The 12550-nt window shown below is 42.1% G+C and overlaps 1 protein-coding gene and 1 non-coding gene across 2 annotated transcripts; one reads left to right on the top strand and one right to left on the bottom strand.

Moving 5' to 3' along the window:
• Window positions 1-609: 609 nt before the first annotated feature.
• trnar-ccu (transfer RNA arginine (anticodon CCU)) lies at window positions 610-682 on the bottom strand. The gene has a single exon. It is a non-coding gene; the product is annotated as a tRNA-Arg (tRNA).
• A 659-nt stretch (window positions 683-1341) lies between these two features.
• On the top strand, window positions 1342-8225 carry wdr45b (WD repeat domain 45B). The gene is made up of 10 exons (XM_070927331.1): window positions 1342-1421; window positions 2581-2655; window positions 4197-4298; window positions 4743-4830; window positions 5628-5722; window positions 5811-6001; window positions 6087-6172; window positions 6791-6892; window positions 7063-7184; window positions 8106-8225. The coding sequence occupies exons 1-10, from the start codon at window positions 1355-1357 to the stop codon at window positions 8210-8212; spliced, it is 1035 nt and encodes a 344-aa protein (XP_070783432.1). The 5' UTR covers window positions 1342-1354; the 3' UTR covers window positions 8213-8225.
• Window positions 8226-12550: the final 4325 nt, after the last annotated feature.

Genomic DNA, 12550 nt, shown 5'->3' with positions numbered 1-12550 from the left:
AGTGATGCGATGGAATTCGCAGCAGCAAAGGCAGCAAGTCAAGTATACGTAAACAGTGTACATGTGAATAATATATAGTATGATTAAGTAATAGTACTTAGTGTTAAGTATTAATATAGAAGTATAATATATATATTGTGTGTAATGTAATAAAGAGTATAGTATAGTATGGCATATAAGCATATCAAATATAGTATATGATAATAGATATAGATAGATAATATATGACAATATATAAGTCAGTCCAACAGAGAGACATTGGACAATGGGTGTGTGTGTGTGTGTGTGTGTGTGTGTGTGTGATTTTGGGGAGGGGGGGTTGCACCTGGGTGGGATGCCACCAAGCCAGCAGAGACCAGTGCACTGTCCTCAGGTGCTATGTCCCTTCATGAAGAGAGCATCAAACTACATTGTGTATCAGTCATTCAATTGATTGATATTCAGTGTATTTCATACTGCTAAGACATCGAGAATCGGGGAAATTGATTGTATAAATTATACTCACATAACTTCATTGCTGTTAGGAATATTTTCTTCCATTACAACGGACTTTATGTGCACATTAAGCTGCTGTGGCTGAAACCTAAATATAAGGAAAACAAAACGTTTCACCCCAGATGGGACTCGAACCCACAATCCCTGGCTTAGGAGGCCAGTGCCTTATCCATTAGGCCACTGGGGCTATGTATGGATCTTGACTAGACTGACTCAATAAGTATCTAAGTAAGAACATTATCAGCATTCGCTGCCTAAGTATGTTTTCGCACGTTTTCACCAACCAACCAAATGAAACCAGCTACATCTAGTATACGTTTGCCTGACTGACAGTGATATGCCACCTCACTATTCGGCGCTATCAGTATTTTTCACTTGAATCTTTTTGTTTTAAAAACGATGGCAAATCCAACGTCTAAGCTAACTTAATTCCGTAACAGTAACACTTACACTTGCCAGATCATCTCTGGCATATTTAGCATGACGAGAAACTATGATTCACATGTAATCATATCATCAACAACGGCTAACGAAGTTGTAGTTTTCTGATAAAAAACCCGTCTTTGATCAGTGCCTATCTCACAAGCATTGAGATATGTTTACTTTTAGTTAATGAAGATACTAATGAAATGATTTCAGAGTTAAATATTTGCTCAAATACGTTAACGGAGTTCACTGGAAACTCCGTTTGATCTTGACTGGTGACAGCTCTCTCCAAGCAGGAACCAGCCTCAGTTGTTTTCCTTCTCTCTGCCCAGCAGACTCTGGAGGAATGGTAGCCGGTTAGCTCCTCAGGCAGCAGCAGTAGCTAGGATTAACTTATTAACGTAATTTGGCATTCGGTTGTTGTGTTAAAATAATGAATTTACTACCGTCTAATCCTCACGGGAATGGGCTCCTTTATGCTGGATTTAACCAGGATCACGGTAAGAAGCGGCGCTGTCATGTGTTTTTTTTTTCTCCCAAATGGAAATTGGTAGCGTCGTGAATGCAAAGCTAACGTTGCTAAATCGATGTCTTCCCAGAGCAAAAATACTATTACACAACTATAACACTATCTAATAACAGTAGCTTTACGTTTCATTTTCTAGGCTTGAAATTGTCTAACAATAATACTGCTGCGCCGTTGTCACTTCATAAACGTTAATTTCAAGTACCGAACGTTAAATTCATGTTAGCTAAGCTAGCTACGCCAGCTAGCCAGCTAACGTAGCTTTAGTGTTTTCAGCCAACATATAAGTCAGCTAACCAAGTAATGTTAGGTATACACAACAAGGGGTGTTCCGTTAGACAAAACCATGTGGTTTAAGTTTAGGTACTCAAACCAGAACAGTGTATAGGCAGCTACTGGTGTAGGTGAACTCAACTTAAAAGCTAACGTTAGCTGAATTTCCATCAAAGCCGTGCCTTGGTTACGACTATGGCGTTAGCTAGCTAATGGACAGCTTGCTAAACTAGCTAAGTTTGACAGTTATTACCGCGTTATTGGACCAATGTTATGTCCGTTACTTCCAAAATAAGCCCAGTCATTTATTATGTTGTCAGTTCACAAATAAAGATGTTTCTTGTTGTACGTAGCTACAATGGTAAAACTCGACACTGCTCAAATTGTCTTCGCTTCCCACCCACACACATTTACACAGGCCGTAAAGTTAACATATTCTTCCTAATTGTTCTAACTTAACATTGCTTTAATGTAATTACTGGTGCCAAACTAGCTTTGTCAGGACTGAGAGTATTGTAACGCCATAAAGGTAAAGCGTCCAACGACCTCACATGACCCCCTTAAAGAACTAGCTATAGCACTCAATCCCGCAATCACCGATGTCAACATACGGCCGGCCAGTTTTACATGAATTGCACCAGAGGTTAATCATTTGTTCCATGCTCTGTATTTGTGAAGGCCTGCTCTTTTATCACCGCACTGGGCCAGTTGATCCAACTAAAAGGAGCTCCTCTGTGTCCTCATGTTGTGTGTTGTCATTACTGCAAAGGCCCCCGATATGACAGCAACTGTTGATTTAATGTGATGTTGAGTTAGTGATCGATTTCTCACAGCTGTTTCGTCTTTGCGTGTCCCCCCAGGATGCTTTGCCTGCGGAATGGAGAATGGGTTCCGTGTGTACAACACAGATCCTCTTAAGGAGAAGGAGAAACAAGGTAACAAGCCCCGTAGACAGCATTGTTTATAACTGGTAGAAAAGAATCTTTCGCGTTGGTCACACATTCTGTTACCTACATACAAGTTCACTGAGTCTGCCAAGTTGGAACATATTGATATCTAAGGAATTGTTATTGTTGAACAGGTAAACCTTTAACAAATGAAAATGTGTTAATCGGCTGGATTTGATGATATAAAACAGATAAGCAGCACATTTCAGAAGATAGAACCAGGGGATTTTTGGCATTTTGGCTCCAAAAATTACAATAGGAAATTGTATACTACTAAAATGCTATTAAAATAGTTGCAGATACATTTTCTGTCAAACCACAAATCATTGCATCTCACGGCGACTGGTTTGCCATTGGCTCACAATGGCTCAGGAAAACATTGTCGCACACCTTGATGACACGTCGCAGGTTTGAGTTGTCGCCTGCAGATTCTGCCACATTTTCATCAAGGAGTTACACTTACAGTATTATTCAGGTCTGTTGTCAAGAGATCCGGACAGTCAAGTTCGTCATCATTTGTGGTTACAGACCTTTCTGTTGATACAAGAATGGGTGGGGCTGTGTTTTATTTATTCATTTTTTTGGTGCCCAGGATGTCTAATGTCATCTTATTTATTTCCACCAGAATAGTCTATAAGCAGTGCAGTATTATTATGTTTAATCTTGAATTTCATTCAGCCATTTGTTAAATAATGACAGGAGCAGGAATCTTGAGTGAAGACATAGTTTTGTTTTAATGCATGATTCACGTAATTGACTTGTGCTTATGTATGATGCAAATACCACATTTACTGGGGTAGTTCTGAAAAAGAAGCCCTTTTTGTTTAGATTAAAAAAAAAATATCGTGTAGGAAAAACATGCGTCCTGTGTTTGGTAAGCTTTTAATGATGAACTGATTATTGATAATTGACATTTAATTAAGGAAACCTTTTTGAAATGACCATCCCAAGCTGTGACAATGGAGGAATGCTAAGTGGCTGACAGCTAATTTGATTTCCTTGTTCAAAGCTTTTTGGCTCATGACTGCAGGAAATCATTCAAACCAGCCAAGTCAGCTGCACCAAGACAAGGCAGAACTGCAACTTCTTAAATATGGAGGGATATAAGAGGAGCCCCCCCCCCCCCGAGGAGGGCTCTAAATGTGACTCAGCAAATGACCTGCTCTGGTCTCCTCTCCCCCGCCCCAATAATCCGTATGCAGTTCTTTGATGACAGTTTTCTACAGCGCCTAGCAGTTCTTTTTCCTGCTGACGTTATGTGTGTTGTACGTGGAAGGGTGGGCGTGGGGGGGGCAGTCTAATTGTTTGGAATGCAAAGGATTGCTTGTCATTGTGGTGAGCTCTCTGTTGTAGAGAGCTGAGCCATTAGAGATGAGTAAGCAGTTCAGAAGAAGCAGCATTTCGAATGTTGTTGGAAGCGCAGTTGACTGTCAGTTGTGATGATGAGGGCTGCATTCTTCCCTCACAGTAATTAACAGTTGCACTTGTTGTCATGATTGAAGTTCACTACCAATGACGTTGACTTTCAGAGTTCCTGGAGGGCGGGGTCGGCCATGTGGAGATGCTGTTCAGGTGTAACTATTTAGCGCTAGTGGGCGGAGGAAAGAAACCCAAGTACCCAACCAACAAAGGTATGTTTTGTCTACTTGAGTTAGCAATGTTGATAGATGGCTTTTTTTTTTTATCTCCCTCAGCATCAGCAGTCTTATCAACACTATGCCAGGGCTCTGTTCTGACAAATGATGGCTTGTAGTTCCATTTTCAGGGTGGGTGCGGCCAACTGAATTCAGCTTCCTCAAAAAAAGGCCTTAGGAGGTTTTAAAAAATCTTGCCACTGGGAAGCATCTAAAGAAACGTGTTGTAACAATAAAGAATTCCAGGTCACATTGTATCATACTTTCATACTTTGACCAGTATGACAGTGAAACAGGTATTAAATTGTGTTCTAAGTCGTATTCAAAAGTCTTTAAATTTAACTTGGTGAACTTTGCAGAACATTTTGTTAAGTACCACACTTTTTTTTTTTATTAATGCGATGTTCTTTCTTTTTTCTTTTTATTTTATCGGTACTCTAGTGATGATCTGGGATGACCTGAAGAAAAAGACAGTTATTGAGATTGAGTTCTCAACAGAAGTCAAAGCAGTGAAGCTTCGGCGTGACAGGTAAACACCCCCCCCCCCCCCCACACACACACACACACACACACACACACACACACACACACACACACACACACACTTTGTAAAGCTGGTTCATCTGTCCAGGGATTGTCTTCTGTCATTTTTTCGGTGGAATTTATTTCGTCATTTGTGGCCGTTGCAAGATAAGTGTTGTGTAATGCATTAGTGAGTAGGTGGGAAGTTCCTCTTCAGGCACTGTGGTGTCAGGCAGACACCACGCTTTCAAAAAAAATGTGTCTCAGCTTAAAGCTGGAGTGCGGAACTCTTGTCTCCCCCTTCTGGCATATGCCCATAGGTTTTTCCGCAGCCCAGAGCCATGTAGAGAGTGAGTTGCGTCAGCTGGGTTCCCTAACTAACTTCTGGCTCTCTGTATTTACCATGGGTGTGTTATATTTACACATTCTAATTGCCCGCCAAGAACTTCCAGGAACTATCTGAAGTCTACGTGAAACACCTGAGGATCACGCATTTTGAACTTCCTCGACGCGACTCTGTCTCTACATGGCTCTTGCTCCCCCATTCAGCTCTGGAAAACCAGTCATTGCTGGTTGACGTAAAACGCATCACTTACTGGTGCAGCAGCGCGGGAATGTCGCCACAGACACCAAATTTAAAAACTCTGTATACTGAGAAATACAGAGAGATTTGCCTGGCGGTGTTAGGGTTGCGTTAGCATTAGCATTAGCATTGCGCTTGCGAATGCTAGTTGAGGAGACTTCTCTTTTTTTGACGTTTAGTTCAAGTGTTTGCCTGTGGGTTGGTTCTCCTTTTGTTCTCAGGATTGTGGTGGTCCTGGACTCAATGATCAAAGTCTTCACCTTTACCCACAACCCCCATCAGCTGCATGTGTTTGAGACCTGCTACAACCCCAAAGGTCAGTCCGCTCCACACACTTACTTAACCTCTTGAACCACACAGACTCTTTGGCAGAGTTAACCAACCTTCCCCCTGGTTCTCCTCAGGCCTGTGTGTGCTGTGTCCCAATAGCAACAACTCTCTGCTGGCGTTCCCTGGGACACACTCGGGCCACGTGCAGATAGTGGACCTGGCCAACACGGAGAAGCCCCCGGTCGACATCCCCGCTCACGAGGGGGCGCTGTGCTGCATCGCTCTAAATCTGCAGGGCACGAGAATAGCCACCGCGTCGGAGAAGGTGAGCCGCGCCGGGGCTGAAGTGAATTGACCAAAAAGTTAAAACGTTGCACGTCGGAACACTAATCCGTGTCGTGTTTCCACAGGGGACTCTAATCAGAATCTTCGACACATCTGCAGGGCAGCTCATACAGGAGCTGAGACGAGGCTCTCAGACAGCCAACATTTACTGGTGAGCATTGAGCAGTAATAAGTTGTCTTATTGGTAGTGGTTACTCCTGCTCCTCAAAGCCATTTCTGCTCTTCCCGCAAGCATACACACTATATTGACAAGTTGCGGCTGCAGTGTGACTCGCTACATCAGAAAAAAACAATACAGAAACTACTGTAGTTTTTAAACCAGGCCTGTACTTCTACTACTACATAAAACATTATTTTCTGCATTGTTAGTTGAACGCATTTTGTGTCACACTTGTGATTGGCCGTGTTGTGGACCACTACAGTCAGGGTCCCATGACTGACCAAGCCAGCATCGACATCGTCATTTTAGTTTGTATTTGTTGTTTACCCACTCAGAATGGACCCTGTCTTATTTTGTTTGCCCGCAACCCACAAGTTTGGAACCACTGCACAGCGTAGATTAATGGTAGCTCTATGATAATTTCATACTCTGTAATAATCCTGTAGTTCTTCTATAAATGTGTGTTCAGCCTGCTGTAATAAAGGCGAGCGGCGTCACAGAGTCAAGTACGAAACGTCCCGTTCTATCTGTGTCGGCCTGAATGGGTTATTGGGACATGACTGAGCCCACGAGAGTTCTCATCCGTTCCGTCTGCTCCGTCTCTCTCAGCATTAATTTCAACCAGGACGCGTCCCTCATCTGCGTGTCCAGTGACCACGGCACGGTGCACATCTTTGCTGCCGAGGACCCCAAAAGGAACAAACAGTCGAGGTAAGTCTCTGCTGAAGGCTGAACTGTTTTCCGTACAAGTGAGGTCAAATCTGTCTACCGCCGGAATAATGAATCCCCCCCCCCCCCCCCCCCCCCCGAATGTTGTGAATTTGACTTTGTGTCCTGATGGGCTGTGCGTCCTCCTCCTCTCGCTCTCTCTCTCTCTGCAGTTTGGCGTCAGCCAGCTTTCTTCCAAAATACTTCAGCTCCAAGTGGAGCTTCTCCAAGTTCCAGGTCCCCTCAGGCTCTCCCTGTGTGTGCGCCTTTGGAACAGAGCCCAACGCTGTCATAGGTGAGTTCAGTTTGGCCGACAGCATCAGGTCGTGCCGCAGGTCACGGTGTATCTGTACCATGAAATTTAAAGGATAATCACTGGGTCTTATTTTGGTAGTTTTGCCCATCATTTCTATCAGTTATAATAACATCGTACTCACCAAATTAATTGACGAGAACTGGGATCCCGGTGACGTCGCTAAAAAGAATCTGGCAAGAAAAACACAATCACACAGTTTGTAAACAAACCCCCCTGTGAAAGTTAAAGCCCTCCTCCACTCAAAAATATGTTTTCCTTCTCGTTCCTACGGTCGGATGTTTGAGCTTCACTATTGCAGAATGATGTCTGAGCAGAGTTTGACACTAGAAGGCTTTTTTTCCACATTCATCTGCTGAAAGTGGAATTTTTCTCTTGTGCTCACCGAAGAGCTGACTTTAAGGGGCGGGGCCCCACGAGCAATGACGTGTGACATCACAAATGGTTTGGAAGCCAATCCTGGTCCAATTTACAAGTGTGATGTAGAAACGGGAAGCTGCCAGTGCACATACACTGAGACCAGACTTTACAGTAAAGCAGGAGACGTCTTGTGTCCAGCAGGAAAACTTAAATAGATTAATTAATAGATTCTGCATTTTTTTTTGCATTTTAATGTGGAAATTCTAGTTTTTTTGTTGTTTTTTTGCAGACATCAGACTATTTGTATATATGTTTTAAGACCTATCTGGAGGAGATTTTTAAACTTATTCAGATGAGAAAACAACGACAAGCGCTAAAAGTATTACCCAAATTGATAAGTTGCCCTAACCAGCCACGAGCAAGCAACGCATCCTTCCCACCGTCTTTTTCAGGGTTAGGGTTATTTTCATGCAGCATTATATAAGTGTCTGGCCTGACTTTGCTGACTGAGTCTGCTCTTGTTCCTCTTCCTCCACCCTGCAGCCATTTGTGCCGACGGCAGCTACTACAAGTTTCTGTTCAACCAGAAAGGGGAGTGTTCCAGAGATGTGTACGCCCAGTTCCTGGAGATGACCGATGAGAAAATATGACCTCTGACCCCTCCTTTTTTTTTTTTTTTTTTTCATTACTTTTTTTTTTTAATTCTGGAGGGGAAGGGAGGAGAGGTCCCATGCTGCAGTTCTCCGTACGTTGACAAGACTCTGTAAAGGAGCATGAGATGAAGGGAGGACAGAGAAGGAGAAGCACAGACTCCGGGGGAAACCCCCTCGCAGCAAAGATGAACGGATGGAAGCGCCGACAGGGATGCAGATTTTGTCCCTCGCGGACCTCCTGGAGATCGCCTCGGGGCGGTGGGACACGGACGCCCGACTTCACTCCCAGACCAAAACACCGGAGAAAAGAGGGAAAGTTATTTTTCTGAATGGACAACGTGCCGCTTTTTAAGACGTCTTCCGAGGAATTTACAAAGGATGGCTATTTTTAATCACATCGATGATTCGGATAGTTAGACGGATTGAAAATATTGAATTTTTTTTTGTCAACTAACACCACCTAACCTAACTCTAGGGAGTGCCTCGAGACTGGAGAGAATCTGTATGTGTGCACATATTACTGTTGTCATATATACATACGTGTGTTCGTGTATATACCAATATGTACCATATTAGGTGTTCGCAAAGCAGGATCAGAATGAACTGTCTTTGAGGTATATAGTAACATCTGGAACATTGGAGCACACTGATCCTGCATTGTGAAGTGTCGCCTTTAGTATTACTAGAATTTTCTTATATTCACTGTATAAACACAACGCACCAGACTGAACTTCTAACCACATAGAACTGTACAGTAGCAGAAAAAAAAACTTAACATGAATTTTTGTTTCACTCTTTTTTTTCATACATTGTGCAATATATGTTTTCCCTGTTTTTTTTTTTTTTGTTTTGTTAAGATCTCGTGAAAGTTGAGTGTTTGTCGTTTCTACCTTATCAAGAAAGCTTAAAGAAACAGCTGGTCACGTATCGGGGGAAATACGGTCACTCGCTCTCTTGCCGAGAGTTAGACGAGAAGGTCGATGCCACTCTCATGTCTCAGCAGCCGGGTTAGCTTAGCTTAGCATTAACGCCGGAAACACCTCCGAAGCTTACCGATTTACACCTTCTATATTGTTTGTTCAGTCTGTTCAAAACCAAATCAAAGTGTAACAAGTTGTGTTTTTGCAGGGGTATGCTGGACTCTTTTTTTTTTTTTTTTTTTTTTATTGGCTGGGAACAGTGACTTCCTAAAGTGTTGTCGAGTCTTTTCACAGATTTTTTTTTCATCACGGATTAAACAAATGGGAATGGAACGTCTTAATTGGGCAGAACCAGGCTAACATTCTCCCCCGTGTTTCCGGCCTTTATTTTAGGCTAAGCTAACCGGCTGCTAGCTTTAGCTTCAAGTTCACCCCACAGATATTACAGCGGCATTGACCTTCTCATTCCTTTTTTAAGAGAAACTATTTCTTTAAGAGTTTGTGAAAGTTGAATGCGGTGTTGTTCCCTACCTGAACAGGAAAGCCGTCTTAAAATCAATCCAGCTTAAATCACAAAAACCTAATCAATTTTGGATGGGTTTTTTTCTTCCTACTCAGCAGCCCAGATCAACTGTAAAAATATGAAGAATATTTTGCACTTAAATGTTTAATGTTTAATGGTAATACATGATTAGCCCAATACAATTTTAAATCTGGAATTTCCTGAAGGAGGATTGGTTGCTCCGCATACTTTTTGGTTGGCCAGTTTGGCTTTCAAGTACTTTTTCATTTAAATCCTGCGCCCCCTAACAGCATCGATCAGTGGCCATCGATGACAATCAGGGACTCTGAAGTGCTTTGTTGAAGCCCGCGGCCATAAACGCCATCTGTTCAGTGTGGGTCCACCACAATGCTTTGTTAATGTATTACTAATTTTTTTTTTCTCTTCCAGTTGTCATGTTAATTGACTGCTTTTCTGTTGATTCAGTGCAAAAACATTTCGTTAGTGTTGCTTTCTGCATCAGATTGTTACTGCAGGTGTCACTCTGTTGAAACATGCACAGCTCTCGGCGGCCTCCCACCGCATCGGAGTGGGGGGGGGGGCTGCACAAACTGAAAAGCCAACTCGTTCCTGACACACTCAGAATGATTGTAAAACCTGCATTTAATTCTGTGAATAAAATTTAACATCTGCTTTTACAGTTAAAACTTCATGGGCTGTTTCATGCCTGTCATTCTGTGTTGTAAGGGCCCCCATAAACAGTTTAGAGGCTCAAAGTCCAACTGAAACTACATACTTAGAACTCCTGTCCTGCACCTTAGTGCCAGTTTGCAGGCTAGGTTGGTGATTAGCGGCACGTAAATCTATGTACGTCTACCTGCAAACGGTCACTTGGGGGCAGTGAGGTGCTCACTGTTTAATACCACGAATAGCACACTGTCTGCCCATGACATGTAGGCGAGCGTGCAAGGTGCAAGTTTGCGTGCTTTGCTGGTATTACACTATAGAGAAGAGAGACTAGACGCCCCCTCCAGCCGGCTGAGACAGGAGCATTTCTGATATTTCCCCAAATATCAGCCTCAAACCACTAAATATAGCATACAAGAAATCAAAATACTTGCGTGTATTAAACTTTAGAACACCACTTACCACTTATACCACAATATAAACACTTTTTTCCTGACTTTCGACATTTTGTATGAACTAGGGGCGCACTGATCCGATAGACTGACCTTATTAAGCAGATCGGGTATGGGCCGTAACATAGTCGAGACACAGTGAATACACTTTCCTTCGGTAACCGCGGGCCGTGGAGTTTTCAGTGCACCAGTAAACCCCTGGCCTCACGTTACCTTCTATAAAAATGATCCCAATGATTTACAGAGTGAGGCGCACAGGTTTGGGGAAATGAGGTATTGGAGCATACTGAACCCTTTAGTCCTTACTTATTACTTGTTTGAGTTGACTAGACACGTACTGAATAAGAGTCAAGCTGGTTCTTTTCAAAGGAAGCACTTCCTCCCCTGTGGTACACACACTTCCTCTAACACCCTGACCAAACTGTGTGGAATGCATGCTGAAGCCCGCCTTACCAAAACGAAACAGCATGCTGCCCCATCCATTCTACATGTTAAACTCTCAATAAGCTAATAAGCTAGGCTTGCCATTCCTCGATCCAACAAGAAGAAATAATCCTTCACACAGACAGATTTTGAGTTTGCATTTGCCCAGCAGAGAATGTTTTGGTTTTTTTTACTTAAAAAAAAATACAAACTAAGGGAGGTTATGTGTTTTAAATAAATTTATAAAAAAAAAAAAAAAAAAAGCGTTTACCCACTGAAGCAGAACAAACACCTACGACTTTGTTTTTCCTCATGTAACATAGAATACAATCTGAATAGACTGTTTAGTAGCCTGAACAGAATAAAATAATAAAGCAAAGAGACTGCCGACTCCCAACACAAAAAGGTAACAAACACGGCCCATGATGACGGGAAGTGGGGGGTGGGGAGGGGGGTAGAAAAATGAAACAAAACCAAAAAAAAGAAAAAACGAAGATACAAAAAGGAGAACAAAAACAACCAAGAGGGTTTAAGTGCAGCCCTGGTCAGAATCATACAGCGTAGATTCAGTCTAAATCTTCTTCGGTTCCATATTCAGAAAATCTGCTCAAGTACATTGTCTCTAGATCCGTAACATGCAAGCTCGATGAAGCATATGGTCAAATACGCATGGGAATATACTTCTTTTTTTTTTTCTTTTCTTTTTTTTATCTCGTAGGATATTTGTAAAATATGAAAAAAAATCTGCAGATGTACTGTGATAAAAAGAAATGTATCATTTGCATGAATGAGCAAAGAAAAAAAAAAAAAAAAAAACATCCACTCCATAGATAGTGTTTTTCTTAAAAAAAAAAAAGGAAAAAGAGGAGACTACATTCATTTCACTGAACAAAGAGTCCACATACAAAAAAAACAACAACAAAAAAAAGATTCCCAAAATATCATGTTTAAATGTTCTTAAAGACCCCACTTATAGCTTTTAGTTATCTTAATTATTACTAGATAGTATCTGTGCCTTGGGAGAACGGAGAAACACTCAAAAAAGATCCAAAGATACACTTTTGTACAACGGAATACTGCATATCTACTCACGACTGGGTTAGGTAGGTCGACATGGAGGCTAGCTGCCGAAGATGGGAATGTCCACACACACGTACGTACACACACTTTTCCCTTTGCGGAATACACGACTGGTGAATTTCGCGTGGTTGCTTTTTCTATCTGACACACAGTTTTTAAGCGCTTGTCTGTAATGCTACCAGGATGAGGCTCCGCTTCCGTCTCGCTTGTCCAATAAGTCATTTCTGATCTGGAAATTTCTTTTGGTTTTTTTTGTGTTTTTTTTTCCTTT

Source organism: Enoplosus armatus, chromosome 20, assembly GCF_043641665.1.
Source record: "Enoplosus armatus isolate fEnoArm2 chromosome 20, fEnoArm2.hap1, whole genome shotgun sequence".
In the NCBI taxonomy this organism is placed as follows: Eukaryota; Metazoa; Chordata; class Actinopteri; order Centrarchiformes; family Enoplosidae; genus Enoplosus; species Enoplosus armatus.
The sequence above is the reverse complement of the archived record's forward strand: the minus strand, read 5'-3'. Positions and strand labels throughout refer to the sequence as shown.

Bases quoted from the DNA above. Each gene is read 5' to 3' on its own strand.
- wdr45b (XM_070927331.1), top strand. From the start codon at position 1,355: ATGAATTTACTACCGTCTAATCCTCACGGGAATGGGCTCCTTTATGCT. The intron at 4,299-4,742 runs GTATGTTTTGTC...TCGGTACTCTAG, and splicing joins CAAGTACCCAACCAACAAAG to TGATGATCTGGGATGACCTG. The intron at 6,002-6,086 runs GTGAGCCGCGCC...GTGTTTCCACAG, and splicing joins TAGCCACCGCGTCGGAGAAG to GGGACTCTAATCAGAATCTT.